The 15,381-nt window shown below is 46.8% G+C and overlaps 2 protein-coding genes across 3 annotated transcripts in view; one reads left to right on the plus strand and one right to left on the minus strand.

Annotated features, from left to right (window-relative positions):
• Positions 1 to 423, minus strand: part of HDLBP (high density lipoprotein binding protein) — a 235,783-nt gene extending 235,360 nt beyond the window's left edge. Inside the window, exon 1 of the mRNA XM_029617121.1 lies at positions 367 to 423. The gene's annotated coding sequence lies outside the window, so the exon portion shown is untranslated. The remainder of the gene's footprint in view (positions 1 to 366) is intronic.
• A 102-nt stretch (positions 424 to 525) lies between these two features.
• The window catches only part of SEPTIN2 (septin 2), a 161,794-nt gene continuing 146,938 nt past the window's right edge, over positions 526 to 15,381 (plus strand). The window contains exons 1-2 of one of the 2 annotated variants that reach the window (XM_029617127.1): positions 526 to 699; positions 9,681 to 9,729. In XM_029617127.1, the coding sequence (XP_029472987.1) occupies positions 9,721 to 9,729 (9 nt within the window). In that variant the 5' untranslated portion in view covers positions 526 to 699; positions 9,681 to 9,720. The remainder of the gene's footprint in view (positions 700 to 9,680; positions 9,730 to 15,381) is intronic. The other variant, XM_029617128.1, reaches the window with a different exon arrangement.

Consider the following 15,381-nt stretch of genomic DNA (forward strand, 5'->3'; position numbering starts at 1 on the left):
CTACCACGAAGACACGTTACTATAATACAGACGCACACGAAACCAGCAGCAGGCACTTCCGACCCCGATCAAGAAACACATTTAAGACAACTAAAGGCGGCGCAACAGGAAGCACGTGATCTGCAAGTGCCAATAGGCAGCTGGAAATTAAAAACTTTACCCGAGCATCAGCTCACGGCCAGACCGTGACTTGCCGACTAATATTTTCATGCCACCTTATGCCTATGCTTGTCTCTGCGCCCCACATAGGTATCATAACGTTAAAAAAATAAACACGCTTACCAACAATTTTCATCCCTAAGTGTTTAGTCTGTTACACGCGTATGATCTGTTTTTCTTATTTGAATGATTAAATATCACATTTACCTTTGGTGCTTAGTGTTTTACATCTGTAACGTGACGAAAGTACTAGGAACCATCTTAGTAAAGGAATAGGCTTGAACGGAGAGCGCGCATGCGTGTCGGGCGGTGGGCGGTGAGGGTCGGCTAGCGCGCAGGAGCGAGGGGGCGCGGCCGCGAAGTAGGCTGGGGACGTGCGCGGAAGGAGTTGAATAGCGGACGCCGAGCGCGTGAGGATGCTGCGCGTGCACACTGTGGTGAGGGGGCGGTCCGGGAAGTGTGGGGTCTTTTCCTGATCGGCCCTCGTCCCGTTGAATTCGGCGGCCGCTTTATGTTCAAGGCGCTCCCTCTGCCTTGCAGGTGAGCGATGCGTGCTTGGCCTTCGGCTGCAGAGTTTTGGTTGGGGGGGGGGTGGGCCCGTTCTAAGGAGGGGGCAGGCGAGTGAAGCAATTCGGGCCCTGGGGTGGGAGAGGAGTTATTGGGAAGCGAAGAGGTGGGTCGGGGAGGGGACGGTTGGCTCTTGTTGGAATTTAGGGTCGGGTGACTGTAAATGGAAGCAATTAAAGTTTCGTGAGCTAGCTGGCTCAGGGAGGGTGTGTCGTGGTTGAGGAGAGTGCGAAGTTTGAAAAGAAGGATGATCATTGGAATATTTCTGGACTTCAGGGAACAAAAAAAAATCACTAGGGGCTGAGATTCTAAGCTGGGGATGGGTGCCTATGAAGGATTTGTTTTCTGTGGCAAAGACCTTGCGAGGAAGCCTGGCTCTGATGTAGAAATAAGGCTAAAAGATCAATCAAGGTTGATAAATGGGAAAGCCGTTATTTTAAAGTATATAGCTAGTAAGACTGAAAATAAAAATCATAAGATATTGGTATATTTGTATTGTGCTTTTCAGCACTTCAAAATGGGTTACATTCAGGTATTGTAGATATTTCCCTGTCCCCAGAGGGCTCACAACTAAGTTTTATACATATAACTTTTGTGTTTAGTAAATATATATAATATACAGAAACTGTAGACCTGTATATACATATTGTTAATATTTCATGTAAATAACACTTTAGACTATGTATTTTAAAATATGGTGCATTCATAGTAGAACATCTGTAGGGATCTTCATTTTTGGTTTTGTTTTTTTTTTAATTTTTCCTGGGCTTTATTATGTAGAGAAAAAAACAGGAGAAAACTGGTGGAAAATTGTGACTCATTTTTCTGGGTAATTGAAGTTTATTTTGGTGGACAGAAGCCAGGACAACAAAACAATATTAAGTAGATTCTCCCACTCCTATCTCTGCCTAGCATGGCCCTTCTCTCCCCCACCGAATTGTAACAGCATTCATTCTTGCTAATAGTAGCTCCAGGCTTCTCCTCTCTCCTTTAGCAGCATATTTACTGTGGTTACCATATTCTGCAGCACTGCATTTCTGGTTTTGTCTGAGGCCAGGGAGCCTGTTGGGAAGTGCTTCTAATGGGCATGGCCCACTTCAAATGCTGCACTGGTGACACCAAAACAGGCATTTTGGCTGCCTGGGGGGGAGGGGAATATGGGACTTGAAATACCACATCAGCGGCACTGGAGGGCCAGCGCTTTTGCGGTGAGGAGAATGGCAGGACTTTAAACACTGCAGGTGCTTTGGCTCTCACTGGCTTCCAGCAGTTGCGGACAACCTTAAGACACTATGGGGCCAATGTAATAAGATCCGCGCCACGGCAAAACAGGTGCTAGTTATGAGTGCAGGTTTTGATCACCACACGTGGCTGAAGCTGCCACTTCTGCAGGATGTGAAAAAAAATTATGCAAATGATTTGCGTGCAGAAATCCATGCACTTATGGAAAAATGCATGCATCTAAGCGCAGTAAGGCCCTATGTAATAAGTGGCCACATCCACGCATAAGTGAGTGAGCTAACGGGTCTCCCTATTAAGTGAAAGTATGACCCTAGGAAGTATTTTTAATATTTTAAATAAGTGTGCAGCAGAAAACATGGCAAATATTTTCATGGATGCTAATTCACACTGGCATAGTAGCGACAGAGGTGCTCAGTTGGGCACCAATCTGGATGCGTGGGTGCCAACAGAGGCACTCATCTGGGAGCAAATATGGACGTCTGGCACTCAGAAAGTTGCCTAGCAAATGTTGCCACTCAGGTGCTGAGCTAGGCGCCTAATTAGTTGCGAATCTATACGATAGGGTACCCAGAAAGGCGCTTAGCTAAGCTGACCACTCGGACGCTGAGATAGGTGCTCAGCTAGGTGGTTTTCAGGACGCTTGGATGCCAACATAGGCCCCCCTGAGTCGGTGCTGACACTTGTTCCCTGACCGTGAAGGTAAAAAAACTCACATTAAAAAAATCCAAACTAGCATTAGCATGGCTCCCTGCATTGCCTATGATTAGTCAATTGCCTCCTTTGCATGCTGTTAGCATGCATTCGTGCAGGAAAAACCGCGGGTCTGTGAGTGTATTCATACGCTTTTTTTTTCTTTTTTCAGTGCACAAAACCCTTATTACATCTCTGTATAGGGCTTTGCGCAGGAAAACGTGACTACAAACGTGTAGAGGCACGCACAAACCTGCGGCAGCTTCAGCACACCTTATTATATCGGCCCCTATCTGCAGCTGTAGAGCTGCTCGTTAATCAGCATAAAATGAGGGTTGCAAATTAATTTAAAACAATTGTCACTTTGGGAAAAATCTGGGAAATTATGGAGAGAAATATGTTTAAACTGAATATGAAAGATTCTATTGCATTCAAGTACACACTAAACCCATCTCTACTCATCCACGGATGACTAGCTTAATGAAAGGCTTGATGCTGGCACAAAAACCTCCCTTTCTGTGGCACTTCACTGTTGTATTTTCTCCTCATGGAGCCACTTTTCAAGCAACTGCAGAAGGATTATCTTCAGTTCTTGACCTGGAAAGTAGTGTTCCTCATCACGGTTACCTCGGCTATAAGAGTCTGCAAGCTTAACACTCATGTCCGCTATATGCCATTTAAACAATTTTTCTATGATTGGGCAGGCCTTCCCACTCTCCCAAAACTTCTACCAAGATCCTTTCATACCCTGGGTTACAAAAGAGTTTTAATATAGTATAAGAAAAGAGCTCAACTGCATTGCCAGCTTCATATCTAATTTGTCGTTTAACTCTTAAGGGGTCGGTCATTCATTAATTATGATGTGGCCTTTTTGTGTGCGTACATGGTAACCACTGTATAGTGACTTAAACATGTAAATTAGGGAAAGGGGAGGGGTTTAGGCGGGGTTAGAAAAATGTTGATTCCGGTAGTGCTGCAGGCGATAATGTGTTAGACACCACCTTGTCCAGTGGCGCTATGGGGGTGATAGTTTGCGGCGCGGGCAAAAACGCACCATCATGATGCGGCGGGCTGCACACTCTAATCCCGCCCTTTTTTTTCCGCGACTCATCATTCTGCTATAATTATGTATTATATAATTATAACGGAATGATGAATCCCCCCAGTTAGTGTCAAAGTCGTCTATCTTACATTGTCCACCTGGATAGTGGAATGTGTTCAGTGCTGCTACACCTTACCAGGATTTCAGATCACAGTTGAAGCTCATCTACTCATAGCTCTGCCTTCTACTGTGTTCATCTTAGGAAAGAACTCTTGGAGTATGTTTGCAAACATGTAGCTTAGTCATCAGTTCACACTTTTGTGTCCCATTGCTATCTGAACAACCTCTTCAAGGACTTTGGACAAGCAGTTTTGTGTAACTTGTTCTTGCAATAATCTACACTCTATGGTGGAGTCCAGGTTGCTTATTCAGTAAATACTCCACTTCAACCCTCAGCTTGGAATTTCCCATAGATCATGGCTAATTCATCCTATCTGCAGGAAACACGGATGGTAAGCAAACTAATTTATATGTATTTTGTATTGTGAACTGCTATGATGTCCATTGGAATGGCAGTAAATCAGTTGACTCTTACCTTGAACTTGACTAAGTTACTGATGATCTCTTTAGAAGATGTGAAAACAGGTGGGCTTTAGTGGTCTCCTTTGCCTTGGATCTGGACAGAGATTTAGTCTTGCAAATTTTTTTTTTTTAAACCAGAAATTAACTTTTCCTGGGACAGTTTGTTAGGATGTATTCAGATCTTTCCAGGTAGTCTATGTTAGGAAAAGACTTGTCAGCAAGTACTTGATGGTAGAGCTCCATTTATTTTTTTTCTTATTCAACAATATAGTTACAAAGAAACTTATCATGGAAACATTTTTTTTTATTTTTGTTGAGCCTGACCACCTTGTTTCTTTTCTTAGAATTAAGTCCTGAAAGAGCACTGTAACTTCTTCCAAATAGGTGGGGGGAAATGGTTTATCTTGGACTGCTCTATAATTTAATTTTACTGGCTATGTAAAGTACTTTTCTTATTTTTTTTTCTTTATAATATGGATATTACATCTATTAGGCCTCCCAGTGGTAGACTCAAGAAAAATATACATAAATGATTCTGAGTATTTTCTTTCCTTTTTTTGTAATTGAAATATTTATTAAACTGACAAAGCATATAACAAAACCAATAAAACTGTGAAAATAGGAAATACAATATCCAATAATCCAGCATATACAGTTGCCAAAATGTTTTCTGTCTTTTTCCCTCCCACCCTATTAATTCTAAGGGTGTACAGTCAGGAGCAAAGCACAACTATCCATTCAAACAAGAGGTTTATCTTACAAAAACTATTTCAGCTCCTTAGCATTTTATAATTCAAATGGTTTCCCGATTGCATGAAATTTAGAGACAATATTGATTTTAACTGCCGTTAGATGGCACACACAATGCACTTTCCATATGTGACACTGACAAGATGCTTCACTAGGAGGCCTAGAGTTCTTCCAGTGCAGCTCACTTAGAGCTGCTATAATTATTTGTAAGATCAATTGCCAGCTCTGTCTAGAAACATCCAAATTCAAATCAAGAATGTTCAATAAAAAGTTTAGGATCCCTAGGTAAGGCAATTTGTTTCAAAGATTAACAAAAACACTCTTTCCTAATAAACTTGAATTATAGGGCACTCGCACCAGATCTGAAAAAAACCCATACCACTACAATTTTCTCCAGCATACATTCATCACTCCAGGATATATCTGAGACAACTGTTCATAAGTCAGATACCATCAAGGAGAGAACATTTGTAATGCTTTTAAAACATACCTCCCATTGATCCTCATCAATTTTTACTCCCAAGTCTCCTAAGCCAATATATGTTTAGGCTTAGCCGACAATGGTTTGTTAAGCATAGAATCAAGTTTAAAGATAAGGCCCTTAGAAATCCCGAGGAGCAGAGCATAAACCTTCCATCAAAGATTTCCCCTTAGCAAGGTCAATGAAGACCCTCCCACTTGCTAGAAAATGTATCTGTAGATAATCTAACCCCTAGCTGTAAGTGAGCATTTCTCCATTACATTAATAAAATCCACAGAATGACCCTGCATCCAAAACTGACCCAATTGAAAAAGGCTCATTCATTCTCCTGTCTTTAAAACCACAGAAGTTAAGCAGAGCGTAAAAACATTAGTAATGGGAGTTAAAGGTGATTGTATTTTTCATACACCCGGTCAACAGCTCCAAGCTGCTCCCTCCCAGTGGAGCCTGCCTCCCAGGAGCAGCTGGCAGAAAGTGTCCCAGGATCCTTAGGGGCTTGTGAACAAGGCCCAAACAGGAAATCCTGACATACCCGATGGGTGGCTTAACCTGAAGGAGGGAGGGGGGGGGGGGCCTTGAGTCCTCACCACCTTCTCTCCCCCTCCTTATATCTTTCCCTCCCCTGAGGTCCTGCTAAAATAAAGTTGTAAAAAAAAAAAACACCAACCAATGGTAAGGTCCTGATTGAGGAGGAACCTATGGGAGTTTCAGGGCCAATGCAGGTGGTAAAGCAGGATCTTCAGCATCTTAGTGTGAAGGAGGGGTTGGGAGCTCAAGTTCTCAACTTCTCTATTTTGACCCTTGTTCTAGCCGCTCAACTCTTTTTATATCCTCTGCTGGAATAAAGCTATGTTTAAAAAAACAAAACAAAAAAAAAACCCAGCAACGATAAGGCCCTGCTTGAGGGAGTTGCAGGGCCACAGCTGATGAAGTAGAATCCTCGGCAGCCGGGAATAGCCTATGGGGGCCAGTTGGGAGAGGATGTGAGATACCATAAGGGGCTCTGTGGCAGTGCTAAGCTCGGCCCACATGCATTTGGGGAGGGTAAAGATCCAGGACAAAGATGTAATTGGGCTTGTGCACCCCCATTTCCTGCATACATTCACAGTTGTAAGATATGGGCTTTTCTGATATTTTTGGCTTGCCTATCTTGGTCGTGATGCACAGATGTCTCTTGCCTTTCAAAAGCTGTTCGCCACACTGCTGACAGCGCTTGCCCTTACATTGGTGTCATTTTCTGTGTACAATTCGCATTTATCGTACAGTATTTTAGTCAAGCAATCAACCTCTTTCTTGGCGGCCTGGGCCATCTGTTCATCTAAACATTCTTTAGAGCGACAACACAACCTGCAGTTAGAATAACATTGTTGCACACCCACGTTATCTAAGCATGTGTGTCTCAAACAAATGCAGCACAGCCACTTACAATTATGACTGTGACTATACAGTGTCAGACAATAGTTAAAAAAAAAGTCTAACAGCTTCTTGATTCCTAACGTACCATAGTAATGGGCGTCATGGCCTAAAAGAAACACTGTTTTGTCAAATACACTGCGATCACTTTTTTTCTTGTGTCCATCTTCCCTTTCTCAGCGTAATAGATATGTATGTTGACGCTCAGGTGCTGTCCAGAAGCAGTCACATCGTCCAACATGATCCTTTTTCTGTTCTGACCACCCCAAAACGGTGTGCAGTTTTCTACCCCTCTTGACAGTTTTACGTCTGAGCTTTTCTATAGACAAGTGTTTTTGTGAGAGCCTCATGGCCCAAGTTGTTGCCCCTGTTGTTCAAATCTGCCAAGTGTTGTCGTCTTTTTAGCAATGATGCTGCTGTGGAGGATAGTTCTGAAAACTCTGTGCTCTCCCACCCCAATTTCTTATCACTGTCACGATAACATGCATGGTGGTGATCATGTGTATCTCTTTGTAGCTCTGAAGAAACTTGCTGACCTTTTTCTAAGAAAATATCCGAGTCCAGCTCGTCGGGATGGTGATCACTGCCCTGATCAAAGCGTATTTGTACGTAATCACCAGGCTCAGCGCCACTGTTTATCTAGTCTAAAGCTTGCTGAATTCCCAAACATATGGCCTCCTGCGCTTCCCTGAACGAGATGGAATTTTGTATATTAATAAAAGGACCTAAGCGACATACCTCTACCAACACCCAATATCCATGTCGGCTGCACACCCTAAGCTTACCAATTGCTCTCCGTCCCCTCCGCACCTCTCCTATCCGCCGCTCTCTACCTCCCGATCTCCCTTATAACGTGCACCTTTAATGGTGTAAAAATCTGATCCACCCGCCGTCCGAATTCCATACCTCCCCCCCCCCCCCCCCCCCCCCCCCCCCTCAGTCCTATCACACTGTTTTTTAGTTTGTGGTTAGAAATTTTTTATTAGTATTATGCTGCTTAAAAGTTATAGTTGATCAATATGCACCTCTCGTTCAATTGTAAAATAATCTGTTCTACTCTGTTCCAATGTCAGTTCGATGTAACAAATTGTTCTACTGTAAACTGGGGTGAAGGTTAATTGCTAAACCTCTGTATATAAAAGTTCTGAAATAAATAAATAAAACTAAATTCATCAGAATAGATAGCGCCATAGAAGTGTACCGTTGGCTTGTGCCATCTTTTTACAAACAACATATTTTACTGGCTTGGGGTCTCCTGTAAATGAAAAAAAAATCTTGTTTTGCAAAATATAGCAATCTACTGTCTTAAAACTTGTACATTGTAACGTGAATAAAAGATGACAATGTTGGAGCTTTTTTCTGCCAAAAAAAGTTAACGTATACTTTTTAATATACCTTTTTCCATTTGGTCCAATAATAGTGAGTCCTCTCTGGGATAATCCCAGTAGCCTCTTCCAGGAATGGACCTTTATCATTGAAACAGTGAGACAAGGGGAATACTGCATGTCCAGGGATCTTTCAGAAGCTTAGTTTCACAGTCCTGTTGGAGGATTGTCAGAGGTTTCTCTATTTTTGCGTTCTAGGGAATTATTTCCAGTTCAGAACCCTTTCCTTCAGGCCCACCACAGCATCAAGGTGATGAAGATGGTTGCGGCTTTCTTACACAGAGACAGTATCATGGTTCATCTGTATCTGGATTATTGGTTGATTAGTGAGGGCCAAGTCATTTTAGAAGTGCCACTTGGCCTCAGAGTGATTCAAGGTTTAGAAGGTTTGGGCTGGATAGTGAATTTCACGAAGAACAGTTCAATTCCTTCCCAGTCTTTGGAGTATCTAGAAGCTTGCTGAATGAGTGGAGTTGGCTAGTTTGGTGGTGGCTGGGGCTTGCTTGCTGGGGTATGATTTGGAGAGCATGGGTGACTGGCTAACTGAGGAGAACAAGTAGGGGTGGGGGTTGGTTGAGTGGGTAGCAACTGGCTGAAGGGGGTGGGAGTTGAGACAAATGGTGATGAAGGGGAATTAGATTTAATGGGGTAAAGGATGGGGGATTGTGCAGGATGAAGACTGGTGGGACCACAAATTAAAACCTGGTTTACTGTGGGGGTTTTTTCGTCGATAGAGACAGAATGGGAAAACAGCTATAGGTAAATCTGGCTGTAAAGAAGCTGCGACATACTTCAGAAGGTGATCTTCCCTGCCGACTGGGTATGATGAGGAGGTTGAGAGACCCCTCAACCACTGGTTCCTAGATCCAAAGAGAATTTATCAAGGCCTGGCTTAGGAAAATTTAAACATTTCAAATTCAGATGTCTAGTTTTCCAGCAATGCCAGCTTGGCTTGTGTGATCATGGCCTCTTTGACCATACATAGCAGCATTAACAGGCTGTATGGAACTAACCTTGGAATGGGAGCTAAAACCTTATTTTTTTAGTTTGATTTCTCTAGTGTGGATAATTTTTTAAGATCTCAGACTGGCTAAAGCATTTTAAGTCTGGTTTTTAATAAAAGTAGGGCACCTGCTATTTCATTCAATGCTGAGAGAATCCTGGAATTGATTGGCAAAGATTAATTTTATATTTGCTTTTCAGATATTTAGAGACACTTCTACAAAATATTACTGCATTTCCTCTCGAAGTTGGATGTGGAGCCTTTCCTGACTAATTCAGTCTTATGCTGCTCTTTCAAGAATAATCTGTAGTGTGGTGTCAGTGATGACGTTTGCACTAATATGCTTTTTTTTTGTTTAAATTGCAGTTCAGTTTTGTTCATATCAGCTGACTGAGCTTCCTCAAAGATGTCAAAGGTGAGACTTCTTAATTGTAAATTTGTCTGTCAAAATTTGAGTATGCACATTTTAAACACTCATAACTAGAAACAAAGATGGTATCAGCAGATAAAGGACCAATTTATTAAAATTCAATAATCATTCTTTCATCACCAACAGACCTTAAGGTGGAGTACAATATGACTACACACAAGTTCCATGATACCCCTTCCTATTGTATCTACCCACCCTCTTAATTCCTCAAATAATCCCCTTACCCAATAGCACAACATCTCCACACCCTACACCATCCCTACTGCCCCACAAATTCCTCAAAAAGTCTGTTTTCCTAGCGTGTAGCAGATGGACGCAGGACCAATGGGTATAGTGCACTCCTGATAGCAGTTGGAGACGGATCAGATTTCAATCTGACGTTAGCCCCTAGTACATATACCCCTGCAGGAAGTACAGCTCTTCAGTATTTTCCGTCTCCATAGCAGTTAGGGACTATCTGCACGCTCCCAAGCGTTAGATCAAATTCAAAGAAGAAAACCCAAAATTTAAAGAAGAAAACCTACCTGAAGATGAGCCCCGCTCTCCTGCGGTGATACCCTCGGGTCCCTCCCCCAGTTGAGATTCCCGAGGTGATTTCCGTGGTCCCTCGGAGGTGAGCCTCGGTCTGGCGGCCGAATTGCGGCGAGGACCTAGCCCCCGATCCTTCGGATGGCTGAGAGGAAGCGGGTGCACCCTCGAGAGCGGCGGTAAAGGTATTTGCCCTCTCCCCTCGCAGCCGGAGTCCGCCCGGGACGAAACCGGGAAGCACCGAAGACAAGGTAAGGTAGAAATCTTCTACTTGATTTCGGTCTCCGAGGATCGATGAGGAGCACAGGTCACCGACTGGGACCAGTGCCACCAGGTTGATCCGTCCTCGCAGGGTCAGGCCCCAGCTATTCCAAGAGTCTGCCCACGTGGAGACTCTCTGAGGGGGTCGCCATTTTGCCCGCGTGCTCGCCGTCGCCATCTTGGCCTACTCGCTGCGCCATTCGCCTCAGAGTGCACATTTTCGAGTCAGGCGCACAAAGCACTTGTGCGCATAGACTTACGCGCGCATAAATCCTTGTGCGCATAACTACGGCGTAGATATGCGCACAGAGCCAAGCGCATATCTACGGCACAGCCGCGTGCACAACTTACACGCTCATTTTAAGCGCACCGGAGCGCATAAGATTTACGTGCCGACAGCCATGGCACCCCAGGAACAGAAATTAAAGCGCAAGGCCTCTGCCCAGCATGCCACATCAGAGCCGCACAAAGCGAGGAGTCCGCCCTGTGAGCGCAGTGCGAGGAGGCCCTGGGAGATCCAGCTCAGGGCCAAGTTCTAGCTCCTCAGGGGGCACCCCGGACCTAGCCCGGGGGACCCCCCCACAGACGGGGACCCCCAAGGAACCAGCGCCCCTCAGCTTTGATCCAGCATCGATATCATGGGTGGAGTTCTTCAAGGGGGTTCACGCTTTTGTTCAAATGCAAACTGAACCCCTGGCTGACCAGACACATGCTCCACCGGAGGACCCACATGCCCCAGGCCCTTCAAGACCTAGGCACAGGCTCCCATTACCCAGAAGCCCCACCTATGGGGACTCAGATATCTCTGAGGAGGAAGCCGAACCCCTAGAAGAGGGGGAGCTCCCCCTGGGGACACACCCTCACTGAACCATGAGATGCTTCTTCACTAAGGACGAGCTCCCGGACCTGGTCAATCAATGTCTGACGGAGCTTGCTATCCCGGGCCCAGGCACTTCAGGGGAACCTAAACCGAACCCCCTGCTGGAGGGTCTTCGACAGACTTCTCGCCACTTCCCTCTGTTACAAGTAGCACAACAGCTGATTGACCTGGAATGGAATGCTCCGGAATCTGCATTCAAAGGGGGACGAGCCTTGGCAACCCTGTACCCCCTGGACTCAGCAACCAAAGATCTTCTTGCATGCCCAAGAGTGGATGCCATGATCTGCGCGGTCTCTAAGCGCACCACTATCCCAGTGGAGGGAGGAGCTGTGCTCAAGGATGCACATGACAAACGTCTGGAGTCCATCCTCAAACAGTCATTTGACGTTGCCGCTATGTCTCTACAAATTGCGTCCTGCTGCATCGTGGTGACACGTGCCTGCTTATCACAAACCAGGAACAACACCCTGGGAGAAGATATGGAACCAGCAGTATCATTCCTAGCGGACGCTGCCTCCGACCTAGTGCGCACAGCGGCCAGAGGAGTGTCATCTGCGGTGGCTGCCAGGAGGCAACTCTGGCTCCGAACTTGGTCGGCCGACTCATCTTCCAAAACGCGCCTCACAAGGATGCCTTTCAAAGGATCCCTCCTGTTCGGCAGCGAGCTAGAGAAACTGGCTGACAAATGGGGCGAGTCTCCGTTGCCGCGAGTACCAGAAGATAAGACGAAGAGAAACCAGCGTCCCTTGCCCAGGTCCTCCAGGGGCAGAAATTCGCAGTGCTTCAATCCTTACAGGAGCAACTATCAAGCGCCCTGCCCTACGGGCAGGAACCAGTCCTTTCGGACCAAGCACAAGAGGGGAGACAGCTCGGGTATGGGCCCCAGCCGCACCCCACAATGAGGTTCAGCCGACCCATCTAAGGGAAGAAGCCATAGGGGGCAGACTAGCCCTATTTTACCGCAGATGGGTCGAAATAACCTCTGACAAGTGGGTCCTAGCCATCATTTGGGAGGGGTACTACCTGGATTTCCTACGAACCCCTCCAGACAAGTTCATGGAGTCCCCCTGCCACGACCCCTCCAAGAGGGCGGCAGTGGAAGCTACACTATCCAGACTACTGTCCCTCGAGGCCATAACCCCAGTGCCTCCACAGGAATTAAATACTGGCCATTATTCAATTTATTTTATCGTTCCCAAGAAAGAGGGAAGATTCAGGCCCATCCTGGACTTCAAATCAGTCAACCGCCACCACAGGATCCCTCGCTTCTGCATGGAAACCCTACGATCCGTTATAAGGGCGATACAACCAGGAGAGTTTCTCACATCCCTGGATCTTGCGGAAGCCTACCTGCACATCCCCATTCATCAGGAACATCAGCGCTACCTATGCTTCAAAGTCCTGAACAGTCACTACCAGTTCCGGGCACTACCCTTTGGGTTAGCCACAGCCCCCCGGACGTTCACCAAGGTAATAGTGGTGGTGGCGGCAACACTGAGGAAGGAAGGAATCCTCGTTCACCCTTACCTGGACGATTGGCTGATCAGCACAAAGTCACCGGAGGAAAGCCGCCAAGCAACCAGCAGAGTCATAACTCTACTGGAAAGCCTAGGATGGGTGGTCAACACAAACAAATGCTCCCTTCAGCCCTCACAGTCGCTGGAATACCTAGGAGTCCGATTCGACACCAAAGAGGACAAGGTCAGCCTGACCCCCACAAGGAGATACAAATTGTGGAACCAGCTGCAAACCTTGCTGAACGATCCTCGTCCCACAGCATGGGATTACCTGCAAGTCCTCAGGCTGATGGCATCCACACTGGAAGTTGTGCCATGGGTTCGAGCCCACATGAGGCCCCTACAGCACTCACTCCTATCACGGTGGAGCCCATGGTTCCAGAACTACACCGTACGTCTATCACTCCTGGGCAGAGTTCGGACCCAGCTATGGTGGTGGCTGCAGGCCAGCCACATGAGCCGGTGATCAAGACTATCCTCCCCAACCTGGTCCCTACTCACCACAGATGCCAGTCTACGAGGATGGGGAGCACACTGCGAGGAGCTAACCGCCCAAGGGCAGTGGAATGCAGAAGAGGCAGGATGGAACATCAACCGCCTAGAAGCTCGGGCAGTCAGACTAGCCTGCCTGCGGTTCGCTCACAGACTTTGAAATAAAGCAGTCAGAGTAATGTCGGACAACGCCACGACAGTGGCCTACATCAACCGGCAGGGGGGAACCAGAAGCCAACAGGTGTCTCTAGAAATAGACCCCCTAATGGCATGGGCGGAAGCAAACCTCCAGGAGATCTCTGCCGTCCACATCGCCGGGAAAGACAAGATCACGGCAGACTTCCTCAGCAGGGAAAGTCTAGACCCAGGAGAATGGAGGCTGTCGTCCGCAGCCTTCCAATTGATAGTGAATCTGTGGGGGACACCGGACATGGACCTTCTGGCAAACAGATCCAACGCCCAAGTATCCAGATACTTCAGCCGCAGATGGGAACCGCAGTCCCAAGGGATCGATGCCCTGGTACAGACCTGGCCAACGGGGACTCTACTATACGCCTTCCCGCCGTGGCCACTATTGGGCGCGATCATTCACAAGATACAACTACACAAGGGACTAGTTCTTCTGGTGGCTCCGGATTGGCCAAGAAGACCCTGGTACGCAGACATGAGAATACTGCTGGCAGGAAACCCTCTTCCCCTGCCCCCACAAAGGGACCTGCTACAACAAGGTCCGATCCTCCACGAGGACCCAGCTCAATTCTCTCTTACGGTCTGGCCATTGAGAGGGCCCACCTGAGAGAGAGCAGATACTTGGGGGCGGTAATCAACACTCTCCAAGCACGCAAGTTCTTCACATTGTTAACGTACATAAGGATCTGGAGAGTATTTGAAGCCTGGTGCGAAGACCACAACATAAAGCCATGCTCATTTAAAGTTCCCGTGATCCTGGAATTCTTACAGAATGGACTACAGAAGGGTCTGTCCCTCAACTCCATCAAGGTACAAGTGGCCATATTGTCATGCTACGGCTCCAAGAGCGAGGGCGACAGCATAGCTTCTCACCCGGATGTGTCACGCTTCCTGAAAGAAGTCAAACACGTTTTCCCACCACTAAAGTGGCTGGTACCTCTGTGGAACCTCAATCTCATTTTGGACTTCCTAGCGGGAACCGCCTTCAGACCCCTCCGAGGCCTGTCCCTCCGCCTGTTAACCTTAAAGACAGTGTTTTTGCTGGCGGTGTGTTCAGCCCGCTGCATATCGGAACTACAAGCACTGTCCTGCCGTGAGCCGTTCCTCAGGCTCACCCCGGAGTCCATCCAACTACGCACGGTTCCCTCCTTCCTCCCCAAAGTGGTCTCGCACTTCCATCTTAACCAGACCATCTCACTACCAACGACGGATGGCTTGAAGAATTCGGAGAACTCAGTAGTGTACTCAACATCGGCAGACTCCTATCCAGATACCTGGAAGTGTCCGAACCAGTACGAAAAACGGACCACCTTTTCGTCCTTCACTGCGGAAAGAGACAAGGGGAAGCGGCCTCGCGGGCAACCATCGCCCGCTGGATTAAGGAAGTCATCAAGGCGGCCTGCGTAGAAGCTGGCAAACCACCACCTCTTCAGGTCAAGGCCTATTCTACCAGAGCACAGGCAGTATCCTGGGCAGTAACTAGAATGCTGTCACCTGCCGAGATCTGCAGGGCGGCTACATGGTCCTCCATCCATACCTTCTCCAGATTGTACCGTCTGGACGTTCAGGCTCAGGAGGACACGGTATTTGCAAGGGCAATACTAAGTGGGTCACGGGCAGCCTCCCACCCGGTTCGGGAGTAGCTTTTATACATCCCATTGGTCCCGAGTCCTGCTACACGCTAGGAAATGGAGAAATTACTTACCTGATAATTTTGTTTTTCTTAATGTAGACAGATGGACTCAGCATCCCACCCTTGGCTGCTGTCTC

Source organism: Rhinatrema bivittatum, chromosome 9 (genome assembly GCF_901001135.1).
Source record: "Rhinatrema bivittatum chromosome 9, aRhiBiv1.1, whole genome shotgun sequence".
In the NCBI taxonomy this organism is placed as follows: Eukaryota; Metazoa; Chordata; class Amphibia; order Gymnophiona; family Rhinatrematidae; genus Rhinatrema; species Rhinatrema bivittatum.